Consider the following 22,755-nt stretch of genomic DNA (forward strand, 5'->3'; position numbering starts at 1 on the left):
GATAATAGTATGACTAGCATTCTCCTTTACAGAAACCAAAAAATGTATATATTATTTCTTAGTGTGTATATCTGTATCTATATCTGTATCTATATCTATATCTATATCTATAGATATACACATAGTGTTACTGATCAGGTAACTAGACATAAATGTTTTGTCTGGTAAGATTAAAATCACTGGCTCAAAATGAACTACAGTGTTGAAGAAAAGTAACTAAATTCTAATTGTCAGCTGTTTTCCTCCAGCAATAGCTGGTTTAATGATAGGGCCTTGAAACAGTTATTTAAAAATGTCAACCCAGGCTCTGCAATAAAATAAAGTAGTGGGTATAAATCCATTAAAGGAAATAGCAAAACAGGACTAATAGAATTTTTAGTTCCTATTTTTCCAGGGATATGAGAAACCAGTTTGTTCAGACAAACTCTCCAGTTTGAAAAAGCTAAAATGTGGAAGGACTTCTTAAAGGCACTGAAGGTCTGACAAAGGAAGAGGTCACCAAGTCAATCACTAAAAGAAAATGAGCAAAAGAGAGAAACAAATACAGAAGATGTGTTAGACTGGGATTAAAAAAAATTTTTTTTAATGTTTATTTTTGAGAGAGAGAGAATGCAAGTGGGAGAGGGGCAGACATAGAGGGAGACACAGAATCTGAAGTAGACTCCAGGCTCCGAGCTGTCAGCACAGAGCCTGATGTGGGGCTCGAACCCACAAACTGTGAGATCATGACCTGAGTCAAAGTCGGACACTCAACCCATTGAGCCACCCAGGTGCCCCTAGACTGGGATTTTTAAAAGTGTGATATGCTGTGGCACAAAAACAGACACTCAGGTCAATGGAACAGAATACAGAACTCAGAAATGGACCCACAAACGTATGGCCAACTGATCTTTGACAAAGCAAGAGAGAATATCCAACGGAATAAAGACAGTCTTTTCAGCAAATGGTGCTGGGAAAACTGGACATGCAGAAAAATGAACCTGGACCACTTTCTTACACCATACACAAAAATAAACTAAAAATGGATGAAGGAACTAAATGTAAGACAGGAAGCCATCAAAATTCTCGAGGAGAAAGCAGGCAAAGACCTCTTTGACCTTGGCCGCAGTCGTACTCAACACATCTCCAGAGTCAAGGGAAACAAAAGCAAAAATAAACTACTGGGACCTCATAAAAATAAAAAGCTTCTGCACAGCGAAGGAAACAATCAGCAAAACTAAAAGGCAACCAACAGAATGGGAGAAGATATTTGCAAACGACATATAAGATAAAGGGTTAGTATCCAAAATCTATAAAGAACTTATCAAACTCAACACCCAAAAAGCAAATAATCCAGTGAAGAAATGGGCAAAAGACATGAATTGACACTTCTCCAAAGAATACCTCCATATGGCCAACCAACACAGGAAAAAATGCTCGACATCAATCATCAGGGAAATACAAATCAAAACCACAATGAGATACCACCTTACACCTATTAGAATGGCTAACATTAACAACTCAGGCAACAACAGATGTTGGCAAGGATGCGGAGAAAGAGGATCTCTTTTGCACTGCTGGTGGGAATGCAAACTGGGGCAGCCACTCTGGAAAACAGTATGGAGGTTCCTCAAAAAACTAAAAATAGAACTACCCTACGAACCAGCAATTGCACTGCTAGGTATCCATCCAAGGGATGCAGATATGCTGTTTCGAAAGGGCACATGCACCCCAATGTTTATAGCAGCACTATCAACAATAGCCAAAGTATGGAAAGAGCCCAAATGTCCATCGATGGATGAATGGATAAAGAAGATGTGGTGGTATATATATACAATGGAGTATTACTCGGCAATCAAAAAGAATGAAATCTTGCCATTTGCAACGACGTGGATGGAACTAGAGGGTATTATGCTAAGTGAAAGTAGTCAGAGAAAGACAAAAACCATATGACTTCACTCACATGAGGACTTTAAGACACAGAACAGATGAACACAAGGGAAGGAAAGCAAAGATAATATAAAAACAGGGAGGGAACAAAACATAAGAGACTCTTAAATATGAAGAATAGGGTTACTGGAGGGGTGTGGGATGGGGGCATGGGCTAAATGGGTAAGGGGTATTAAGGAATCTACTCTGAAATCATTGTTGCACTATATGCTAACTAACTTGGAGGTAAATTAAAAACAAACAATTACCCATAAAAACTTTTGAGACAGAATTAACAATCATTTTAAATTGTATTTTTGTTAAATTGCAACAGAGATTAACATGAACTTCTTTGACTTCGGTAAACTTAGGTAGAAAAAGTTTTATATTTAATGTTGATAATTTTAAAGACAGGTTTATCTTAATTAAATCAATAAATTTAAATTCTTTTTAAAGAAGTGTGATATGCTGTTTAGAAGAGATCTATTTAAAATAGAAAGATACTGAAAGACTGACAATTAAAAGGGTGGTACCAAATATACCGATGGATACACTAAGTGAAAGGAAAATAGTGTAGCTATAATAATATTGGATGAAATACTTCTAAAACAAAAACATACTAGGGATAGTCAGTTTGTAAAAATAAAATCAGCAGGAAGACAGGAAACATTCAAATTTGTATATACCTCAACAGAACTCAAAAACATAAAGAAAGTAAACAAGCGCATAATCACTGTTAGATTTTAACATATCTCTCAGTAACTGACAGAATCATTAAGGATACATTAGATTTCAAGAAACCTGATCTAATTGGACATATATAGAACACTGTACTGTGCCCAATAACTTCACAGTGCAAATTCTTTATAAGCCCACACATGACATTTACTAGGTAGGTCACATATTGGTGCCTAAGGCAAATCTTAATATCAGAGGATTAAATCACAAAGCATGTTCACTTATCCCATTTATTATGTGCAGTTGTATGTCAATTATGTGTCAATAAGGTTGTGTTTTTAAAAACTAATTTTATGTAAGATGGTACAATCAGTGCACACTAATATATTGAGGTATGGAGAAGAAAACTTATCACTTCCTTAACAAATTCACAATGAGGAGCATACTATATTTAGTAATATTTATAAAATAATTCACATCTTAATTTATAATATGAATATCAAAAAAATTAATACTGAAATGTCAGCAGAACAACATGACATGGTTAATGGTAGTAAAACTTCTAAAATTTTTTAAATGGGAAGACAAAATAAGGGAAATATCAAGCTGGTTGATTAAAATTTACAAGTTTTCTTGCAGCCATACAATTATTTGACTCACAATGCTACTTTCTCCGCACCATTTCTACAGTGAAGGGTTCTGGTCTGAAAAACAAAACTTCCACGACCAAAAGATATCCCATAATAATCAACATGATTCACTTGAACATGTCAATAAAATTGGTAAGTAAATACAACATACTCCCATAACAGCAAATTACTTAACAAGTAGTAGTGTTCCTTTTTTTTTTTTTAATTACAAAGACCAGTATATTAGATAAAATTTGGTGGGAAAACACAATGAACCCATAATTACCCATAATCCCCCTATCCCAACACAAGCAGTTTAATTCAGAATTACTACTTTCCAGGGGCGCCTGGGTGGCTCAGTCGGTTAAATGTTTGACTTTAGCTCAGGTCATGATCTCATGGTTCATGAGTTTGGGCCCCACATAGGGTTTTGCACTAACAGTGCAGAGCCTGCTTGGGATTCTCTCTCCCTCTCTCTCTGCCCCTCCCAAAATTGTTCTCTCTGTATTGAGTGAATAAATAAACTTAAAAAAAATTTTTAAAGAAGAATTACTACTTTCCAGTTTGTCCTCATGCACATCTATTTTTATATAGCTATAATCAGTATACAAGTTTTATTTTTGTTTTTATATTTAAATGTTGTTCAACATATTCCAGGTTTTTACATAGTTATCCTAATTACACCTTTTTGAAGGCTGCGTAATAACAATTCCCACTGGTGTGTTATATTATTTAGTCATTCAAGCTGGATATTAGGTTAGACATTGAAGTTGGACATTTGGGTTACTCCATGGTTCCCTACCATGCATACTGTTGTATCTGTATAGATCTTTTAAAATTTATTCTTCTCTCAAATTATTTCCTAAGGGTTAATTATCCAATATTGGTAATTATTGGGTATAAACATTTTTCTGGCTATTACCATAGAGCTTTTCCTAATGGCAAAAACCAAAGTTCAAGGCGGCTAATAGTACATATGTGCATCCACTTCATAACAACCCCATAGGCAGTGGGGGTTCATATTAGACAACATTTTGAATTCAATTAAAAATTTACCCCAAGAAAATTCGCCAATGATTTACAGATTTTGGAGAATCTTAGACTTTCACTTACCATCTTGCTTGTTGCTTCAGTAATTTTTCCTTAGCTTCAGTATAAAAGCTAAGTCATTGATGTTTAGTAATGTCTGCATCATTAAATCATTTTGTTTCTTTTTAAAGTCTTTCAATTCTACTTAAACATTCTTAAGTTGTTATAGGAAAAGGGCTATATAATTCCACTAACGGAGAGCAGCTTAACTTAGCTTTAAACTACGAATTACAGAAGGTTGATAAGGCAACCAAATAGTGTAATGGCAAGAAAATACCTAATTGGTGAGCTCACAAGACAATTCCTCACTCCCACCCCCAATCTCTCTGTCATCTTGACTGGCTCCTTTCTGTTCATGAACACTGTAAAGGTCTCCTCAGTCCTACATAAAACGAACCAATCCTCATTCAATCCTGTGGCCCTTTCAAGGCATGTTGGGGCTTCTTTAATTGCCAAAAGTGTTAAAGAGTTTAACTTTTTCCTCAATGCCTTGCTCTGTGCCAGAGCTATTTTGAAAGTCATCAATGTGTTTTAGCAGTCCTACAGTTCTTCCATGGGCTCATGACCTGAGACTTCTCTACAACATTCATGACCAGGCCTCCCACCTTTCTGACCACTCTGTTTCCCACCATTTCTAAAGTCTAATGCTCAGCAATATCTTCCTTCAAAAACTTTTTCCTTTGGGTGTATCAACTATTCATACAACTTAATTGTAGGTGGATCCTAAAACTGTTAACTCCAGCCTTTCCTCAAAGGATCAGAACTGCATTTCTAACTTGATGGCCTCTACATTAAGTGTTCTGGGGACAAATTCAATTTAACAAATCAAAGTCAATTCTGTCCATTGCCTCTACATTAATTCTTCCATCAGTTGACCCTGCTCATGGTATTCTCTTGTTTATGCATGAGCTCTTGTTTTCATCTCTAATGTCCTTGTTCGTTTTCTCACTCTAAGCAAGTTTGCTAGATTCCACCCTGGGAATGTTTTTTCATTTTCTGAATCCCATTGCCATCTCTGTAGTTCAGATCCTCTTTACCCCCTATTTCTATTATAGAAGCTTCTTTGACATTCTCTTCCAAATTAGTGTCTTCTATAACTTGCTATCAATTTTCTTCTATAATTTGCTGCCATTTCAATCTTCTTAAAGGGCAACTTGGATTACATCACTCCTTTGTCTATAAACTTCTAATGGTTTCCCCATGCCTACCAAATTATGTACAGACCTCTTAATCTGAAATTTAAGATGAATGATAGCTATCCCCAAATCATCTCTCTGGCTATCTCAATACTGTCTTATGCTCCAGGCAAAATGAAGGCAATCCCTTTCCTCAACATATTCTTTGCTTATATTTCTGTTCCCTGAACACATCATTTTTTTTTTTTTTTGGTACATGACCTATACCCTTAAAAGCTACCTATTCTAAATTTAAGAAGCAGTTTAAAAACGTTTTTTTCTGTAAGTAACATCAGACTTTCCTAACAAATATATTCTCCTTATGGAATCCACTGTATTCTATATTGAATTTTACTTACTTACATGCTATGCCTTTTTACTCCTATCAGACTAAAAATAATTTAAAGGAAGAGACTGCATCTTTCAGTTTTTTACCCAATATTTTCACTAGCTGCTCTCATTTGATACTCAGTTTCACTCTGTTCATTTATTGAGTATTATGAGCCAAGGTCCATACAACTAAGTAATAGAACTGAGACTTCAACATAGTTCTAGTTCCTCTGGCTTTACTAACACTACAAAAAATGTCAAAAATCCCACAGATGTCAAAAATATTTGCTGAATCTAATTAACCAGCTAGATTGCCATAATCACATTTTAAGTAAGACCTTATTAATGGAATTTGAAATAATTAAAATGAATTCCTAATAAGAAATGATATCCATTGGCTTACTGAAAATTCTGAAATGTGTATTCATTTCAATATAGCATAATGAAAATTACTTCCAATTTAAAAATAACTGAAGGGGCACCTGAGTGGCTCAGTCAGTTCAGTGTCTGACTTCAGCTCAGGTCATGATCTCACGATTCATGAGTTTGAGCCCCGGACCGGGCTCTGTGCAGACAGCTAAGAGCCTGAAGCCTGCTTCAGTTTCTGTGTCTCCCTCTCTCTCTCTGCCCCTACCCCTGTTCATGCTCTGTCTCTCTCTCTCTCTCTTTCAAAAATAAACATTAAAAAAATAAAAATCTCTTTTTGAATATATACATTAAAATGCAAATAAATTCTTAAATTTTCTTGTGAAGGCTAAAAAATAAACTAAATTGACCAAGATACCCCTTTAAAATGGTAAGATGCATTTCTTCTGTACTCCAATAGCAAATTGAACATATCAGTATTATTATTTATTGGAATATTTTATGAGTATTTCCTTACATTTCTGTTTCCTTCCAATTGATTATGGATATATTTGCATCTCTAGTACTTAGCACAACACCTGGCACATGTTAAACTATCAATAATTTCATTGAGCATTTTGTAAATTGAAAATAATCTAAGTAATAATATTTATTAAAAGAAATGCCTGAGAGGGGCTCATGGGTGGCTCAGTCGGTTAAGCATACGACTTCAGCTCAGGTCATGATCTTGCGGTTCGTGGGTTCAAGACCTGTACTGGGCTCTGTGTTGACAGCTCAGAGCCTGGAGCCTGCTTCAGATTCTGTCTCCCTTACTCTCTTCCCCTCCCCCACTCATGTTCTGTCTCTCTCAAAAATAAACAAACATTAAAAACATTTAAAAAAATAGAAATGCCTGAGAAATCAATTTAATGGAAAAGAAACCACCACTTGATCACAGATTCTTTTCTATCTCTTACTAGATAAAGCTTTCCCTGGTTGAGACTAAGGTATCAGCCTATAAGTGGTAGATTGAGCCACAGAAGTGAATGTATCAATCAGGAAAAAGAAAATTCAGGGAGAAAAACAGAACTATGAATACAGTACTCCAGAGAAGACCCAACTCAATAGAGGATGATCAATGAAGGTTTCTATGTGCCCAGGTGATTTTAAACCAATATACACTAGTAGAAAATGGCATATCTGGGTGCACCTGCGTGGCTTAGTTGGTTAAGTTCTTGACTTTGGCTCAGGTTGTGATCTCATAGTTCATGAGTTCGAGCCCCACATCAGGCTCTGTGCTGACAGCACAGAGCCTGCCTGGGATTCTCTCTCACTCTCTCTCTGTCCCTCCCCCACTTGTGTATTCTGTTTCTCTCTCAAAATAAATAAATTAAAAAAAATAAAGAAAGAAAATGGCATATCTGTTTAGCATCTACCTTGTGCCAGGTACCGTGCTAGAAACTAGATAATGTACTAAATGGATAATGTGCAGGCAGAAAATCAAAAGCAGATAATGATACAGTATGGTTTGGGAATTCAGTTCATTAGCTCCTTGGGTAATTGAATTATAACTGAAACTATTCAGGTTCTGTCTAGCTGGTTCATATAAGACATTAGAAATTTGATTTTGTTCATCACTGGGTTGAAAAATATGGTATCATGGAATATTACCATATATATTTATTGAATTGATTAGGCTCTGATAGTACCTATTCTTTTTTTTTCTAAGTTTATTCATTTATTTTGAGAGAGAGAGTGAGAGAGCGTGAACAGGGGAGGGGGAGAGAGAGAGAGACAGAATCCCGAGCAGGCTCCGCACTGTCAAGCGCAGAGCCTGATGAGGGACTCGAACTCACAAACCGTGAGATCACGACCTGAATCGAAATCAAGATTCAAATGCTTAACTGCCTGAGCTACTCAGGTGTCCCTGATGGTACCTATTCTTTTTTTTTTTAATAGTTTAATAATGCACAACTAAGGTAATAGTTCTTTAGCATCTCAAGACACTTTCTTCTCCTTTCTCCCTCTGTAGAAGGACTGTTGAAAGCTAATCTCAGCATACATCAAGAGGTGAGTTATAAATCATAAGCCAAATCTAATGGATTCATATAGACTAGAAAAACTCAACAAGGCACTTTTTCTTTTATGCAATAGTGAATATACACTTCAATAAGAGTAAGATTTTTTTATTTTCTATTTGGGGGCTTATGAGGTCTGATGGTACCTATTCTTCATCAAAGGTAAAATTAGTAAAAGTAAAACTATCTTAAAAGGCTTTACCACTTTATTAAATAATTATCCAGTTATCTATTCTGTGCCACACAAAGGACTAAGTGCTAGGAATATAGGGAGAAATAAGAAGTCCCAATTCTTTGCAAGGTTCATTTAGCCTCATGTTAGAAGCCAGACATAAAAGCAATGATGACATTATTTTTTTTCTTCAAAAAAAAGAAAAAAAGGAGGCCAGTACCAGTATTTATGTATTCATCTCTGATGTAAAACAAACAAGCAAAAAACCTCTGTATTTTTAGGAATCATATTTGTGTTTCACTGACTACACTAAAAAAAGAAAAACATCAATTACACAAACCACTAATCACTCTAGTGATTGATGATACCAGTGAAAGATCTCTCATTCACTCCTCCCCAACTTCAACACTCTATTCTCAGTGTGTCATATTTTTGTCCTCAAGACATACTGTTCTTTAAACAAATATTTCAGCACAGATTTTGCTCCCTCTGCCTGGAATGCCTCCCGGCAAATTTACAGAATAGAGATCCACCCTGCAGAAACTAGCTCATGCAAGTGTTCTCAATTTCCAAACAATGTGCTATCAACGTTCTAGTCACTCTAATGCATACGTATTTTTCTGTCGTCCCCAGCTTCGATGCCCACTGGAGGGTATCCACCACTTTTCACTCATTTTGTATGTCCTGTAGAGTTTAGCATGCACAAAGTGCTGAGTAAATGGTCACTGAACTTCAACAATCCAATTAATACTACTTTCACACTGTTTTTTGAAATTTAAAAACTCAAACATATTAGTGGAAGAGTAAATTTTATTGACTGATGAAAAACTAAAGTGATAAGAAGTATGGATAGTAAACAATAATCAGTGAATTCTGCTGGAATTCTATTTTCTTCTTTTCACTTTAAGCCAAAAGGACATAAAATTATAGACTGTTAGTGAGCTAATCACTTTAAGTTTCTTCAACAAAAACTGCATAGTTTAGCAGTTGCACAGCATTAAATATATACATTTTTGCAAAACCCTGAAAGTGTTAATTTTTGTGTTGACCTCAAAGGCTAATGCAATCACCTACACTGGTCGGATTCAGAGTTTCTTTTCCCTTTTCTGCCACCCTGTAAAGAAAAATAGGGCAAATTATTTAGGAAGTACCATTTTGGGGGCATTTTCATTTTAAGAATAAATGAGACCAAAGGCATTTTTGAGTATGAGAAGGAAACATTTTTTTTTTTAGTTTGTTGCAAATCTGAATGTGCAGACCACTAAATTATTTTTATAAGGTTATTTTTTTGCAAATGGTTAAAGCGGGTTGTATGAAGTAGTTACTTCTACTTGAACTAGTTTAGACTTAGTAAGACTACCAATATTTTTTAGACCTCATTTGGACTGTCCCAGGTTTTTTTAAAAGTGTAATTTTTGATCACTTCTAAAATAAATAAGTTGCTCCATATGATCTGCAAATCTGGTAATTTAGTTATTACCTTCTCGGATAATTCAATTTTTAATTCAAGTTAGTCTTATTCATATTAGCATCAGAAATCTGATTTTGTTCATCATCAGGTTGAAAAGAAGACTATACTTTTCATATTGCTCAGTGATATACATGAATCTGTATTTAATTTGCTCCAAATGAAACTCCGTCTATGGTGTTTGATTTGAGCCAAGCAAAGAGGTAGGAGCTTAAAATATAAGAAGTATTTTACATTCATTATTTTTAACGTATCATTTTCTGCCTGACTCTGATTTAAAAAGCAAATACTCATTGTAAAAATACAGAAAGTACAAAGGTGCAAAGAGGAAAATTAAAATCATCCTGAACTATTCTACCCCTCATTTTAACCACAAAATAATGGTTCCTTACAATAATTTTACAGTTTTCTTCTCCATTTTTATAAATTATGGCAATGATGCCTAAATTTAGTTGATCAACAGAATCACCTAAGTGGTTTTATTTTAAAAACTCTGAAGTCTAGACTTTGTCCCAGATCCGTTTATTTATGATTACTAGAAATGGGCTCAACAATCTGTAATTCAAAAAGTTCCCAAGTGATTCTGATGGTCAGCCAGGTTTAGGAACCAGTACTTGGCTGTGGTTAAAGTGGTCAGAGGCCCATGGAATCCAGACCCATTTACTAGTGTTGGCAGCTATTCTCTGTTGCTTTCATCCTTGTTCTGCCTATAACTTCCCTCCTAGTGGTCAAAAACATTTCTTCATCAATCTTTTAAATGAAAAAATCAAGTATGAGAATGTCATGATTCATTCCTGACCAAATAAAAGTTATGCACCGATTTGTCCAGAGAAAAAAAAACGTATGAAGAGGTTATGTGGGACCTGAGATGTGTAATGCCATGTATTAAAAATAAAATTTATTTCCTGTAGCAGGAAAATACAAATACACTTACTAAAAGCTTTCCTCAAAGTAGATACCCACTATGCATAGGTACCAATGTCAAGTAGCTTAAAACTCTTACCTTGCTTTTCCACAAGATTAAAAAAAAACCCCACACACAAAATGATCAATGGATCAATGATACATGACTTTTTCAAAGTCTCCCAGGCAAAGAGAATTCTTCCGGGAATGATGAGATGTCAAACCTGGGGCTGTTACAACTTCTATGTTCTCCAGGCCAACAGTGGTGGCTTTCAAACCTTTTTGACTATGACTCCCCACATTAATTAACACATTTTATATCATGACTTAGACACACATACATAAAATGCTTTATGTATGTGTGTGTGTATACACACACACATACATATACACATATACTGAAACAAATAACTGATTTTTTTACTGCTTTGTCCAGAAAAAAATGCTGAATGCCAGGTATAAATGCAGAAGAAATAACAGAATTAGAAAAATCACCATCAATGGATGCTAAAACCATTTAGTAAAAAGAAAAGGATATTCACACAATCTCCAAGTATCACTTCACATATTTATTAACTATAAAGGGAAAAGATATCTTTACAATAAAGATATCTAGGAGAAACTGCTCTACCCATGTGATCAAATTTATATAATAGGACAAATGTCATTATGTACCTTCCCTCGATATGATTCACTGGCACATATGCCACATCACATACCAAGGATTTTTCTGAATTTAGTTAGTACTGTAAATACCAATATCTAGAATGACCCTAACATTTTCTAAAGTGTAAATGATATGTCCAATAATAACATTATTAATATGTTTGGCGAATAGATTTTAGACTGAATAAAATAGTACTTTATTCTCACACAGTATCTATCCTAAGTGTAGTTGTGATGAGAATACTTTCGAAATTAGAAACGCATACCTGGTATTTGGCTAGTTCTGCTTGTAATACTTTCACTTTCGATCTTTCTTGTTCTAATGCAGCATGAAGTGAAGTCACCTAAAACCAAACATTCAATTTAAAAAAGACTTCGTGTCTTCAGGCAAATACTCTTAATTCTTAACACTTACTCCCGGGGATGAATTTGACTACTAGATGACTAGGGATCACAGGAGAACCACCTTCCCACCACTGAGCACACACACAATTTCAATTAGGCATTTTACTCAGTTGTCTATTAAAAGTAGATAGGAGAAGCTCAATATTCCAAGAGAAAATGACAAAGTAAGGATGGGAAAGGAAGAAAGTCACGGTTCATGACTGGGTAAGTTCTACCTGCCCTTTTTATCTCTATATTTAGAGTCGGCATCAACTGAAATACAACCTTATCCTCCCTTACTCTTCAGGACACACCTAACTTTCTCAGCATGGAAAACAGAATCTTCATCCATCTGCTATTACATAATAATAAAAAAGTGTAATTTATTTTTTTTTTATTAAAAAAAAATTTTTTTTAACGTTTATTTATTTTTGAGACAGAGAGAGACAGAGTATGAACGGGGGAGGGTCATAGAGAGAGAGGGAGACACAGAATCTGAAACAGGCTCTAGGCTCTGAGCTGTCAGCACAGAGCCCGACGCGGGGCTTGAACTCACGAACCGCGAGATCATGACCCGAGCTGAAGTCGGACGCTTAAACTGACTGAGCCACCCAGGCGCCCCTAAGTGTAATTTATATCACTTTACTGCAGTGTTGATGGGCTGTATTTTTGTTTAATCAAGTTTCATAATTTAGGACTAAAGTGTAATAGCTTAAGGAAACCAGTCCTGTATATTCCATAGTTTTTCTTACCTGTATAGTTAGCTCATTCTTGATACTTTGTGATTCATCAACTTGCAGCAGTATTTCTGCTTTATCTTTCACTGACAAGAAAGGAAAAACAGCAGTGTAATGTTTTCAGTCACTCAAACACTTGAATAATACTTTAGTGAACCAAGACAGCAGTGCAATTGGGCAAAGATTTGTCCTTGTACTGAATCAATGTATTCCTTAGTTCTATATAGCTCTTATTTTTCACTGGTAAATTCTAATCATTATTATTACTATAGCAGTTTTTCTTGGAAATTTTACATTTTCTGTGGTGTTAAAATATTAATTGTAAAGGTATCTTGAAAGATTAATTTTTTCCAACTATACTACAGAGAACAAGGGCATAAACAATTTCTCAAAGGGATAAAACAAATACTTTGACTAGTCTTAAAGCAAGATTTTAAAAACAACATAGAATGTTTTTGTTTGTTTTGTTTTGTCAAATTGTCAGGGCGAGCAGTACTGTAAGGCCCACAAAAATAATTTTTATCTGACTGTTCATATCAATACAGCACAGTCAAATAAATGTAGCTCATATGATCATAACTGATTACATAAGCCTGTGGACATTTAGAACTATTCCTTTGTCGAGAGGTTTTCCCTCTTAGAGGAAGCACGAGCTCTACATCTTGGTGCCAAGGTTTCCTAAGCCTTAAAAATCCCCACATGGCTAACAACTCCTTAACCCATGGTAATGGCCAATGCATGAAAAACTAACTCCTGAACTCTGAAAACAAGCTAGGAGAAACCGAACAGGTAAGACTGTAATAAATTTAGTGAAGGAGGAAAAGATCAACTACATGAGTACTGATATCACCACAGCTCTACCAATATAACACTGTAATTAAATTGTATTTTTTATAGTTTAATGAAGGTGAGACACTGCATCAAGAAACAAATCATAGGCTCTCAAGATTCAAATTGGTAATTTTTTTTTAATTTAAGCAATCTCTACACCCAACGTGGGGCTCAAACCCATGACCTTGAGATTAAGAGTTGCACGCTCTTCTGTCTGAGCCAGCCCAGGTGCCCTTCAACCTGGGAATTTTTATGTATTATGTTTTCTACTCCCCAATCCCCAGAATTACACACACTCACTGAGAACTAGTAATTTTTAATAATTACGTAATATTTCAATTATAGTCAGTTTTATAATAATATGCTTGTTTTGAAAACACAAATTTGTTTCACTGAGATTACTGTATTGGGGAACAACTTGAACATAACACGAACTTTACATTTGCTTGAGCATTATTTCACGAACACAGAAAACTGCACCCATGCACACACCTCAAATATCTCTCAGCTATCTCCATTCCCTGAGTGTTCAGAACTATACCAACTTTCCATCCTTCCACTGCTTCACAGTAAACACAACCTGCAGACCTTCTGAAACCTATTTTCTCAAGCAAATTTCAGGTCTTTCAGGTAAAGTGCCATACTTATTATAGTATTTGTGTTTAACCATTTTAACATGTATAAAACTGTGTTACTGTTTTAATTAGATTCCTATCTTTTTTTTTTTTAACACGTCTCTGATGAAGTTTTTTGACTGTTGTGCACTCCTAATCCCATTCCCCCATAATCCTTGTGGTTTTAATTGTGTACTTAGGCAGAAATTGGTGATTGTTAGGAACATATGTTGCATTATAATAGAACTGACTGTATTTACATTCACATTATAAATTTTTTTTTAATGTTTGTTTATTTCTGAGACAGAGAGAGACGGAGCATGAGTGGGGGAGAAGTAGAGAGAGAGGGAGACACAGAATCTGAAGCAGGCTCCGGGCTCTGAGCTGTCAGCACAGAGCCCGAGGCAGGGCTCGAACTCATGAACCCTGAGATCACCATATGAGTAGAAATCAGAAGCTCAACCGACTGAGCCACCCAGGCGCTCCTACATTTACATTATAAATGCTAGAGTATGTATGCTCTAATGTACTCTATTTTTCATGTAATGGTTCTATATAAAATTCTTCTATTTGGATTTTTTAAAAAGTAATCTCAGGCACCTGGGTGGCTCACTCAGTTAAGCCTCTGACTCTTGGTTTGGGCTCAGGTCATGATCATGTGGTTTGTGAGTTCAAGCCCCACATGGGCTCTGAGCTGACAGTGTGGAGCCTGCTTGGGATCTCTCTCTCTGCCCCTCCCTGCTCTCTGCCTCTCTCGAAATAAATAAATTTTAAAAAATTAAAAACATAATAATCTCTACATCCAATGTGGGGTTCAAACTCATGACCTTGGGTTCAAGAGTTGCATGCTCTCCTGACGGAGCCAGCCAGGTGACCTCATTTGGATTTTTTTATAATATAGCATGGACACTGAAGTCATTTACTGGTAGCCATTTTAAATGAGAGAAAGCTTTTATCATTTAACTTTCTTACTTTTCATAAATGTTTCTCTAAATAGAAATATTACTTTGTTTTTTACATATTTAAAAATCATGCATCCAATGTCCAATGATACCCTTAATTAGAAATACAGCTCAGAGGGGTGCCTGGATGGCTCAGTTGGTTGAGTGTCGGAGTTCAGCTCAGGTCACAATCTCATGGTTTGTAGGTTTGAGCCCCACGTCAGGCTCTGTCCTGACAACTCAGAGCCTGGAGCCTGCTTTGGATTCTGTGTCTCCCTCTCTCTCTGTCCCTTCCCTGCTCATGCTCTCTCTCTCTCACAAATGAATAAACATTAACAAAATTTTTTAATAAAAAAAAAGAAATACAGCTTATAAACAATTACTTTATTTTCATAATTTTATTAAATGATCTGCACAGAACTCAGTAACATGCACAGATCTAAAGTGATTTCAGAATGTTGGTATCTAATTGTGCAAATAATACCTTTCCCCATTATTCTTTAACTTCCATTTCATCATAGTTAAGCTGTATAAATTATATTACAAAAAACAGTAAAGTTATAAAACAGTAAGCTTGAATCTATTTCAACACTATATATTCTGTTCAATTGAACATAATTTCTGGGTTTTACTCATACTGTTTTGATAACTGTTTTTTAACATAGTTTAAATTTTGACTAGACAATTATACTCCCAGGATCTTCAATTTCTGTTATCTTGCTTATTCTTCAAGGTGAGTTTCACCATTTCTTGAACACTATACAGTACTCATAAGAGATCTATTTGGTTTATCACTGACACTTATTAACAGGGAAAACTGTTTATAGGCCTTAATTTTGTCTGTTCAGAAGATTTTCTCTTATTCATATCTTTCTATATGTCTTTTATTATTTATAATTTCTTTTGCATAAGCTTCATATTAAAAACTTAACACACAGGGGCGCCTGGGTGGCTCAGTTCATCATCTCATGGTTCATGAGTCCGAGCCCCACGTCGGGCTCTGTGCTGACAGCTCAGAGCCTGGAGCCTGCTTCAGATTCTGTGTCTCCCTCTCTCTGCTCCTCCCCCACTCATGTGTGCATGCTCTCTCTCTCTCCCCTTCTCTCTCAAAAATAAATAAAGCTTAAAAAAAAATTTAAAAACTTAACACACATTTCCTTTTCTGTTATGAGTGGAAAATCTTCATAGAACTTTCAAGGTAAGTATCATTAGGTATACGTAATCAGGAGTGCAACTGATGTGGGGAGGGGCTTCACATAGCATCTACTTTACTAATCTGATTATTTCTAATCATTTTTGAGTGATTTCCTTGGCTTCCTGCTGGTGAACTACTGCCAAAGTTTAGAGTGGCAACAAAAGTATAAGGAGTTGGGGAGAAGGAAAACCCAAAATAATAAGCATTCTCCTCTAATAATTAAAAAGAATCTTAAGCAAGGTCTATTCTTATTTTCCTGCTGAATGTAGTCCAGTACTTTAGAAGAACGGAAATTTCAAGCTTTCTCTTACCCAAATAGTCATAAACCTGTATAATACTAAGGTGCTGTAAGAGTGACTTGTAATAATAAAATTATCAGAAACAATTCAATTTGTATCACTCTGAGAAAATTTTTAATTTTGTTGAGTTAATAAATCATATATCTTGAAAAATTATCTTCAAATATTTTTTAAGGTTAACTTTTAATTCTAAAAACACACAAATCACTTACTTTCACCTTCCTGAAGCATTTTCAATAACTGTGCATTTCTTGCCTTTACTTCTTTATACTTTGCCTAATAGTCAAAGAAAAAAGATTTAATTTTTTAAAAGTAAATAATGTAATTAATGATTTACTATGAATTATGAAGTTATGAATTCTAGGCTTGCTGAAAGACAGGAATTACTTTTGAAAGAGGAAAATGTATTCATAACTGTCTACTCCTAAATTATATCCCTGGTACAATAACAGAAATTAATGTTATAGGATATTGAAAAATCAAGAAGAGAGAGGTAAAACTGGACAAAATTTGGGAGTAAATTTTCCTGAAGTCTTTCTCTTTTTTTCCTTAAATAAAATCCTTACACAATTCAAAATAATTAGGTAAAAACAAAGAAAAATGATTCACAGCTCTAGACCAAGACTGTCCAGTACTACACTAGAACTTTCTGTATCTGTTCTATACCTGCCACTGTCCAAAATGTGGCTACTAAACTACTGAAAAAGTGCCTAGGTACACTCACATAGTGGTTACTCAATTGTACAGTGCAGTACTATGTCTTCTCACTTACTATTTCACTAACTATATATTGTTAAAGTAAATTTGGATGGTATGAATCAATAATTTACTGAAATACCTTCCAATTCTTTTTCTATTTTTCTAAATGACTTAGCTTCTTCTCATACTACATAATGGCACAATTATATACTTATGAACAAGAGGAACTGTGTTCCCACATTAACATCTTTATTCCAGGGAATTTGCCCACTCCACTACACTTATTCAACATATCTTAAATGGACTTAATTATTTATAAATATTTAACATATTAGTACATTAGACATAACACCATATTTAATACAGTATGGAAAAACAAGAGATCAGCGAAAGAAAGCAGATCAGTATAAGAAACTTGTCACTTCTTCTCTTAACATGTACATAGGTAAGTACAGAAGTTACCGATTCAAAAATCTTTCTTATAAAACATATTTAATGTATTTTAAATCAAGTTCAATAAAGATAAAAATGGCTTTTACTAAATACTCTATTCAGTAAATTGCTGATAACAAACCAGTAATGATACTCAGTAATAACTTCAGTCAATACATCGAACAGAAGTAAATACCACAGTAAATATAAAAGGAATAGAACTTCTGAGAATCTTAGAAATGAATGAGGGCAGTAAGTCAGATGGACACATGGGAATATGAAGGGGAAAACCATACAAAGTCAACTATAAGTATATTCACTATGAATATAGAAATATATCCCCTAAGAATATGAAACTGTAAGAAATTCTCTCAAGGCTTTAATCAATGTTAATATCTTGCTAAAGGCTACCTCAGCTCAAGCCTTTTGTCCAAGGTATAGATCAGTGTACACAGAAACACCTCTTATTCCAGCCTTAGAATCTAAAGTCAGCTCATAAAGCAAAAATCGCAAATGAGCAAAATTATTCATGAAAAATCTTTATATTGCCTATAAAAATAGCATCTATAGTTTTGTACATATAACCCTGAATAGCAAATGTATTGATAAAAACAAAATGTATAACACATGTGCCATGCAATTTGTAAGAGCACAAATGAAACATATAGTGCCTTATTAGTATTTTTAATTTCATGAAAAAGAGAGCACTTAAGTTAAATGATACATATGTTGTGAGTCAACTGTGTTCAGCTACATCCTGAACATCTATGCCTACATCTACAGCTATTTCAAACTAAGCATATACAAAATGGGGTATTAGTTCCCACTGCCCAAACCAGCTGAAAATGTGCTCTTCCTCTCACACTCAATACCTGTTCATTGTTTTACCAGACTACCTTCACTCAAGGCTTCAGCCATGTGCATTATTCTCCCACAAAACAATTCTCATGCCACTTCCCTTTCTAAAGACCTTTACTAAAATCCAAATGCCTTCAGGCAGCCATTAGAATAGAAGACATCTGCAAATGACATATCTGATAAAGGGTTACTGTCCATATAAAGAAATGATACAACTCAAGATCCCTGAAAACAAATAATCCAATTAAAAATGGGCAGAAGATGGGGTGCCTGGGTGGCGCAGTCGGTTAAGCGTCCGACTTCAGCCAGGTCATGATCTCACGGTCCGTGAGTTCGAGCCCCGCGTCGGGCTCTGGGCTGATGGCTCAGAGCCTGGAGCCTGTTTCCGATTCTGTGTCTCCCTCTCTCTCTGCCCCTCCCCCGTTCATGCTCTGTCTCTCTCTGTCCCAAAAATAAATAAACGTTGAAAAAAAAAATTTTTTAAAAAAATGGGCAGAAGACACTTCTCCAAAGAAGACATACAGATGGCTAACAGACACGTGAAAAGATGCTCAACATCACTAGTCATCAGGAAAGTGCAAAACCACAATGACAGATCACCTCACACCTGTCAGAATGGCTAACTTAACAACAACAAGAAACAAGTGTTGGTAAGGATGTGGAGAAAAAAGAACCCTCTTGCACTGTTGTTGGGAATGCAAGCTGGTGCAGCTTGGAAAACAGATGGAGGTTCCTTAAAAAATTAAAAACAGAACTACCCTATAATCCAGGAATTGCACTTGTGGGGATTTACCCAAAAAATACAAAAACACTACTTCAAAGGGATACATGCACCCCTATGTTTATTGCTGCATTATTTACAATAAGCAAACTATGGAAGCAGCCTAAGTGTCCATCGATAGACGAATGGATAAAGAAGATGTGGTGAGTGTGTGTGTGCATCTATCTATCTATCTATCTATCTATCTATCTATAATGGAATATTATTCAGCTATAAAAAAGAATGAAATCTTGCCATTTGCAACAACAGGGATGGAGCTAGAAAGTTTAATGCTAAGTGAAATAAGTCAGTCAATCAAACACCATATAATCTCACTCATAAGTGAAATTAAAAAAAACAAACAAACAAATGAGCAAAGGGGAAAAAAGAGAGAAAAACCAAGAAACAAACTCTTAACTACAGAGAACAAATTGATGATTACCAGAGGGGAGATGGGTGGGGGATGGGGGAAACAGGTGATGGGGATTAAAGAGTACACCCACCATGATGAAAAATATAAAATTAAATAAATAAAATTAAAAAAAACAAAGCTTCATAAATTATGAGCAGGAAAAAAAAAAAAGAACTGCAATTAGAACCACTAGATTGGTGCTACATGAATATATACTTCAATTCTTATCTAAAAACTTGGCCTAAATATATTTATAAGATATAGATGTATATAGTACCTGACAATTTCTTTTTACCTAGGGCCCAGACTGATGTGAATAAATATAAACTAAATGTTAAAAGCTGTCACCAGAAGGGAAATGTTCCATTAAAAGAATTACATCAAAGAACAAAAGGTACTTAAATTTCTTGGCTTATATATATTTTTTGTTTAGCCATGGTCGACTAAAATTTTACTGCTTTCAATAGTAACTTTAAATTTTAATTTTCAGTTATAAATTCATTTGATGAATAAAAAAAAATCTGTTGGGACTCAAGTTGCTAAGATCTTGTTAAGAATTTCCGCATGTTTGTTCATGGCTGATATTGCTCTGTGGTTTTACCTTCCTGTAATAAAATAAATAAATAAAATAAAATCCAATTGCCTTCAAATACTGACCCCAAATAACATCTCCAATATAACCTTTTACAACTTTCCATTTCTCTAAATTTCAGCAACAATATATTTCTTACCATTTCCATGCCTTTGTAGGTACAGTCTCTACCTGGAAACACCATCTCTTCTGTGAAAAGCTTAGCAATTTTCAAAGGCAGCAACTAATTCAGTATTATTTCTGTGATTTGGGAGCACTCTGTCAAATCTCTATAAATTCTACAATGTACTACAACTATTTACATGTGTATCTTCCTCATTAGACTATGAGCTTCTTGGTAGCTCATATTTGTATTTCTTCTCTGTGCCTGGCACAGAGGAGAGGAGAAAAGGAAAAGGAAAATATAAACCACAAGGAGAAAGCTAAGGGAGATGGGTGGATGCAGTCCAAAAAGGTTTTAGCAGGGATGATTCCTAAAGGCATAAGTAGAGGAGAAAGGGAAATGTAAGAACCATCAGAGCTCGAACTTGAGTTATCATTTTTTTCACCATTGCGTATGTGGGGCCCAGAAAAGCACCTGGCACATTATAGGCACTCAAGAGATAACTGTTGAGTGAATAAATATTAGTCAAAAAACAATGACACTTCAGATGAATAAGAGATTAAAAAAAAAAAAGCCTAAGGAAGCAAATCAAAGAGTAATATGCAGGTTTGTGGTTAAAATAAACTGTATAAATAACAAATGTTGACAAGGATGTGGAGAAATTGGAACCTTCATGTATTTTGGTGATGGGAATGTAAAATGTTGCAGGTGCTATGGAAAACAATATGGCAGTTTCTCCAAAAGTTAAACATATAATTACCATGTGATCCAACAATTCTACTTTTAGGTACATACCCAAAAACTAAAAGCAGGGACTCAAATACTTGTACACTAATGTTCATGGCAGCATTGTTCACAATAGTCAAATGGTGGAAACAATGCAAATGTCCACAAACAGATGAATAAACAAGATGTAGTATATACATACAATGGACAATTCAGCCATAAAAGGAATGAAATTCTGATACATGCAAAAAACATGGATGAAACTTGAAAACATTATGCTAAGTGAAATAAGCCAGACACACAAAGACAAAAATTATATAATTCCATTTATATGAAGTACCCAGAATAAAGCAAATTCATTGGAATTACAGGTAACCAGTAGCTGCAACAAAAGAAGAACAGGAGTTATTTAATGGGTACAGAATTTGCTTGGGATGATGAAAAAGTTCTGGAAGTAGATAGTGGTTATTCACATAGCACTGTGAAGATAATTAATGCCAATAAATTGTATACTTAAAAATGGTTAAAATGGAAAATTTAATGTTATATATATTGTAACATGAGAAGAAAATTACACTGTCATTCAGATTTTATATCATTAATGAGAGTTTAAAAACCTGAACAGTAGAAATGTTATTTCTATTAATCAAATATTACACATATTTACATATAAGAAAAACAGAAAAGTACCATGTAAGAGAATTATTTTAGTTTACAACAGTAAATAAATACAAACCTCCCATTGAGTGATCACATTTTTCAGCTTCTGGATTTCAGCATCTTTCCTTTCAAGTTCCAACTTTAGTCTTTCAATTCTTCCATCTTTCAGAACTACTTCCTAACAGAGAAAAACACTATTTTAGAACTAAGGTAGTTCTACCATTTCTGGTTTACAATATTTACAATATTTGTGAACGTTTAAGAGGAAAAAGCCTGATTTTTCCCAATTTTAATTCATTTTCTAAAGCAACCCTAAACCATTGACTACATTTCCACTTCTACTCAATTATAATTGTAATTATTACAGTAAAAGCAAATAAGATATTTATGATTAATCTCAAACTACAAGCATAACAGAATAATATCAAACTTTGAAATATTTCTATACTGGGATAAACATATTAAAAGTGCTCTGTGACGGGGCGCCTAGGTGGCTCAGTCGTTTTGAGCATCTGACTTCAGCTCAGGTCATGCTCTCACAGTTCTTGAGTATGTAAAGCCCCATGTAAAGCTCTCTGCTGACAGCTCAGAGCCTGGAGACTGTTTCAGATTCTGTGTCTCCTTCTCTGTCTCTGTCCCCTTCCCTGTTCATGTTCTGTCTGTCTCTCTCTCAAAAATAAATAAAACATTAAAAAAAAAAGTACTCTGTGACAAGTTGCTATTAGTCTATCTTTAAAACTCAAAAGAATTCAAAACATAATTTAAGTATTTTATAAGTATTATAATTTTTATTATATTTTATAAGTATCATTTTATTATATTTTATAAGTATTATTTAAGTATTTTATAAGTATTATAATTTATACTTATTTTATAATTTATATTTTATACTTGATTATAAAATATAATAAGTAACAAATAATAGAACCCCAAAATTAACAGCTTTTCTGTATATCAGCAATTACTAGGCAGAAAATATAACTAGAAAAACCAATTCCTCTTCAGTAGCTATAAAAAATACCCCTAGAGGCACCTGGGTGGCTCAGTCGGTTAAGCATCCAACTCCTGATT

At 34.7% G+C, this 22,755-nt stretch overlaps 1 protein-coding gene across 2 annotated transcripts in view; it reads right to left on the reverse strand.

Moving 5' to 3' along the window:
- Window positions 1–9,196: 9,196 nt before the first annotated feature.
- Window positions 9,197–22,755, reverse strand: part of GKAP1 (G kinase anchoring protein 1) — a 90,679-nt gene continuing 77,120 nt past the window's right edge. For both annotated transcript variants that reach the window (XM_043565425.1, XM_043565424.1), the window contains 5 exons: window positions 21,761–21,862; window positions 16,655–16,718; window positions 12,578–12,648; window positions 11,708–11,785; window positions 9,197–9,518 (listed from right to left, as the gene is read on the reverse strand). In XM_043565425.1, the coding sequence (XP_043421360.1) occupies window positions 9,471–9,518; window positions 11,708–11,785; window positions 12,578–12,648; window positions 16,655–16,718; window positions 21,761–21,862 (363 nt within the window). In that variant the 3' untranslated portion in view covers window positions 9,197–9,470. The remainder of the gene's footprint in view (window positions 9,519–11,707; window positions 11,786–12,577; window positions 12,649–16,654; window positions 16,719–21,760; window positions 21,863–22,755) is intronic.

This window comes from Prionailurus bengalensis, chromosome D4 (assembly GCF_016509475.1).
Source record: "Prionailurus bengalensis isolate Pbe53 chromosome D4, Fcat_Pben_1.1_paternal_pri, whole genome shotgun sequence".
In the NCBI taxonomy this organism is placed as follows: Eukaryota; Metazoa; Chordata; class Mammalia; order Carnivora; family Felidae; genus Prionailurus; species Prionailurus bengalensis.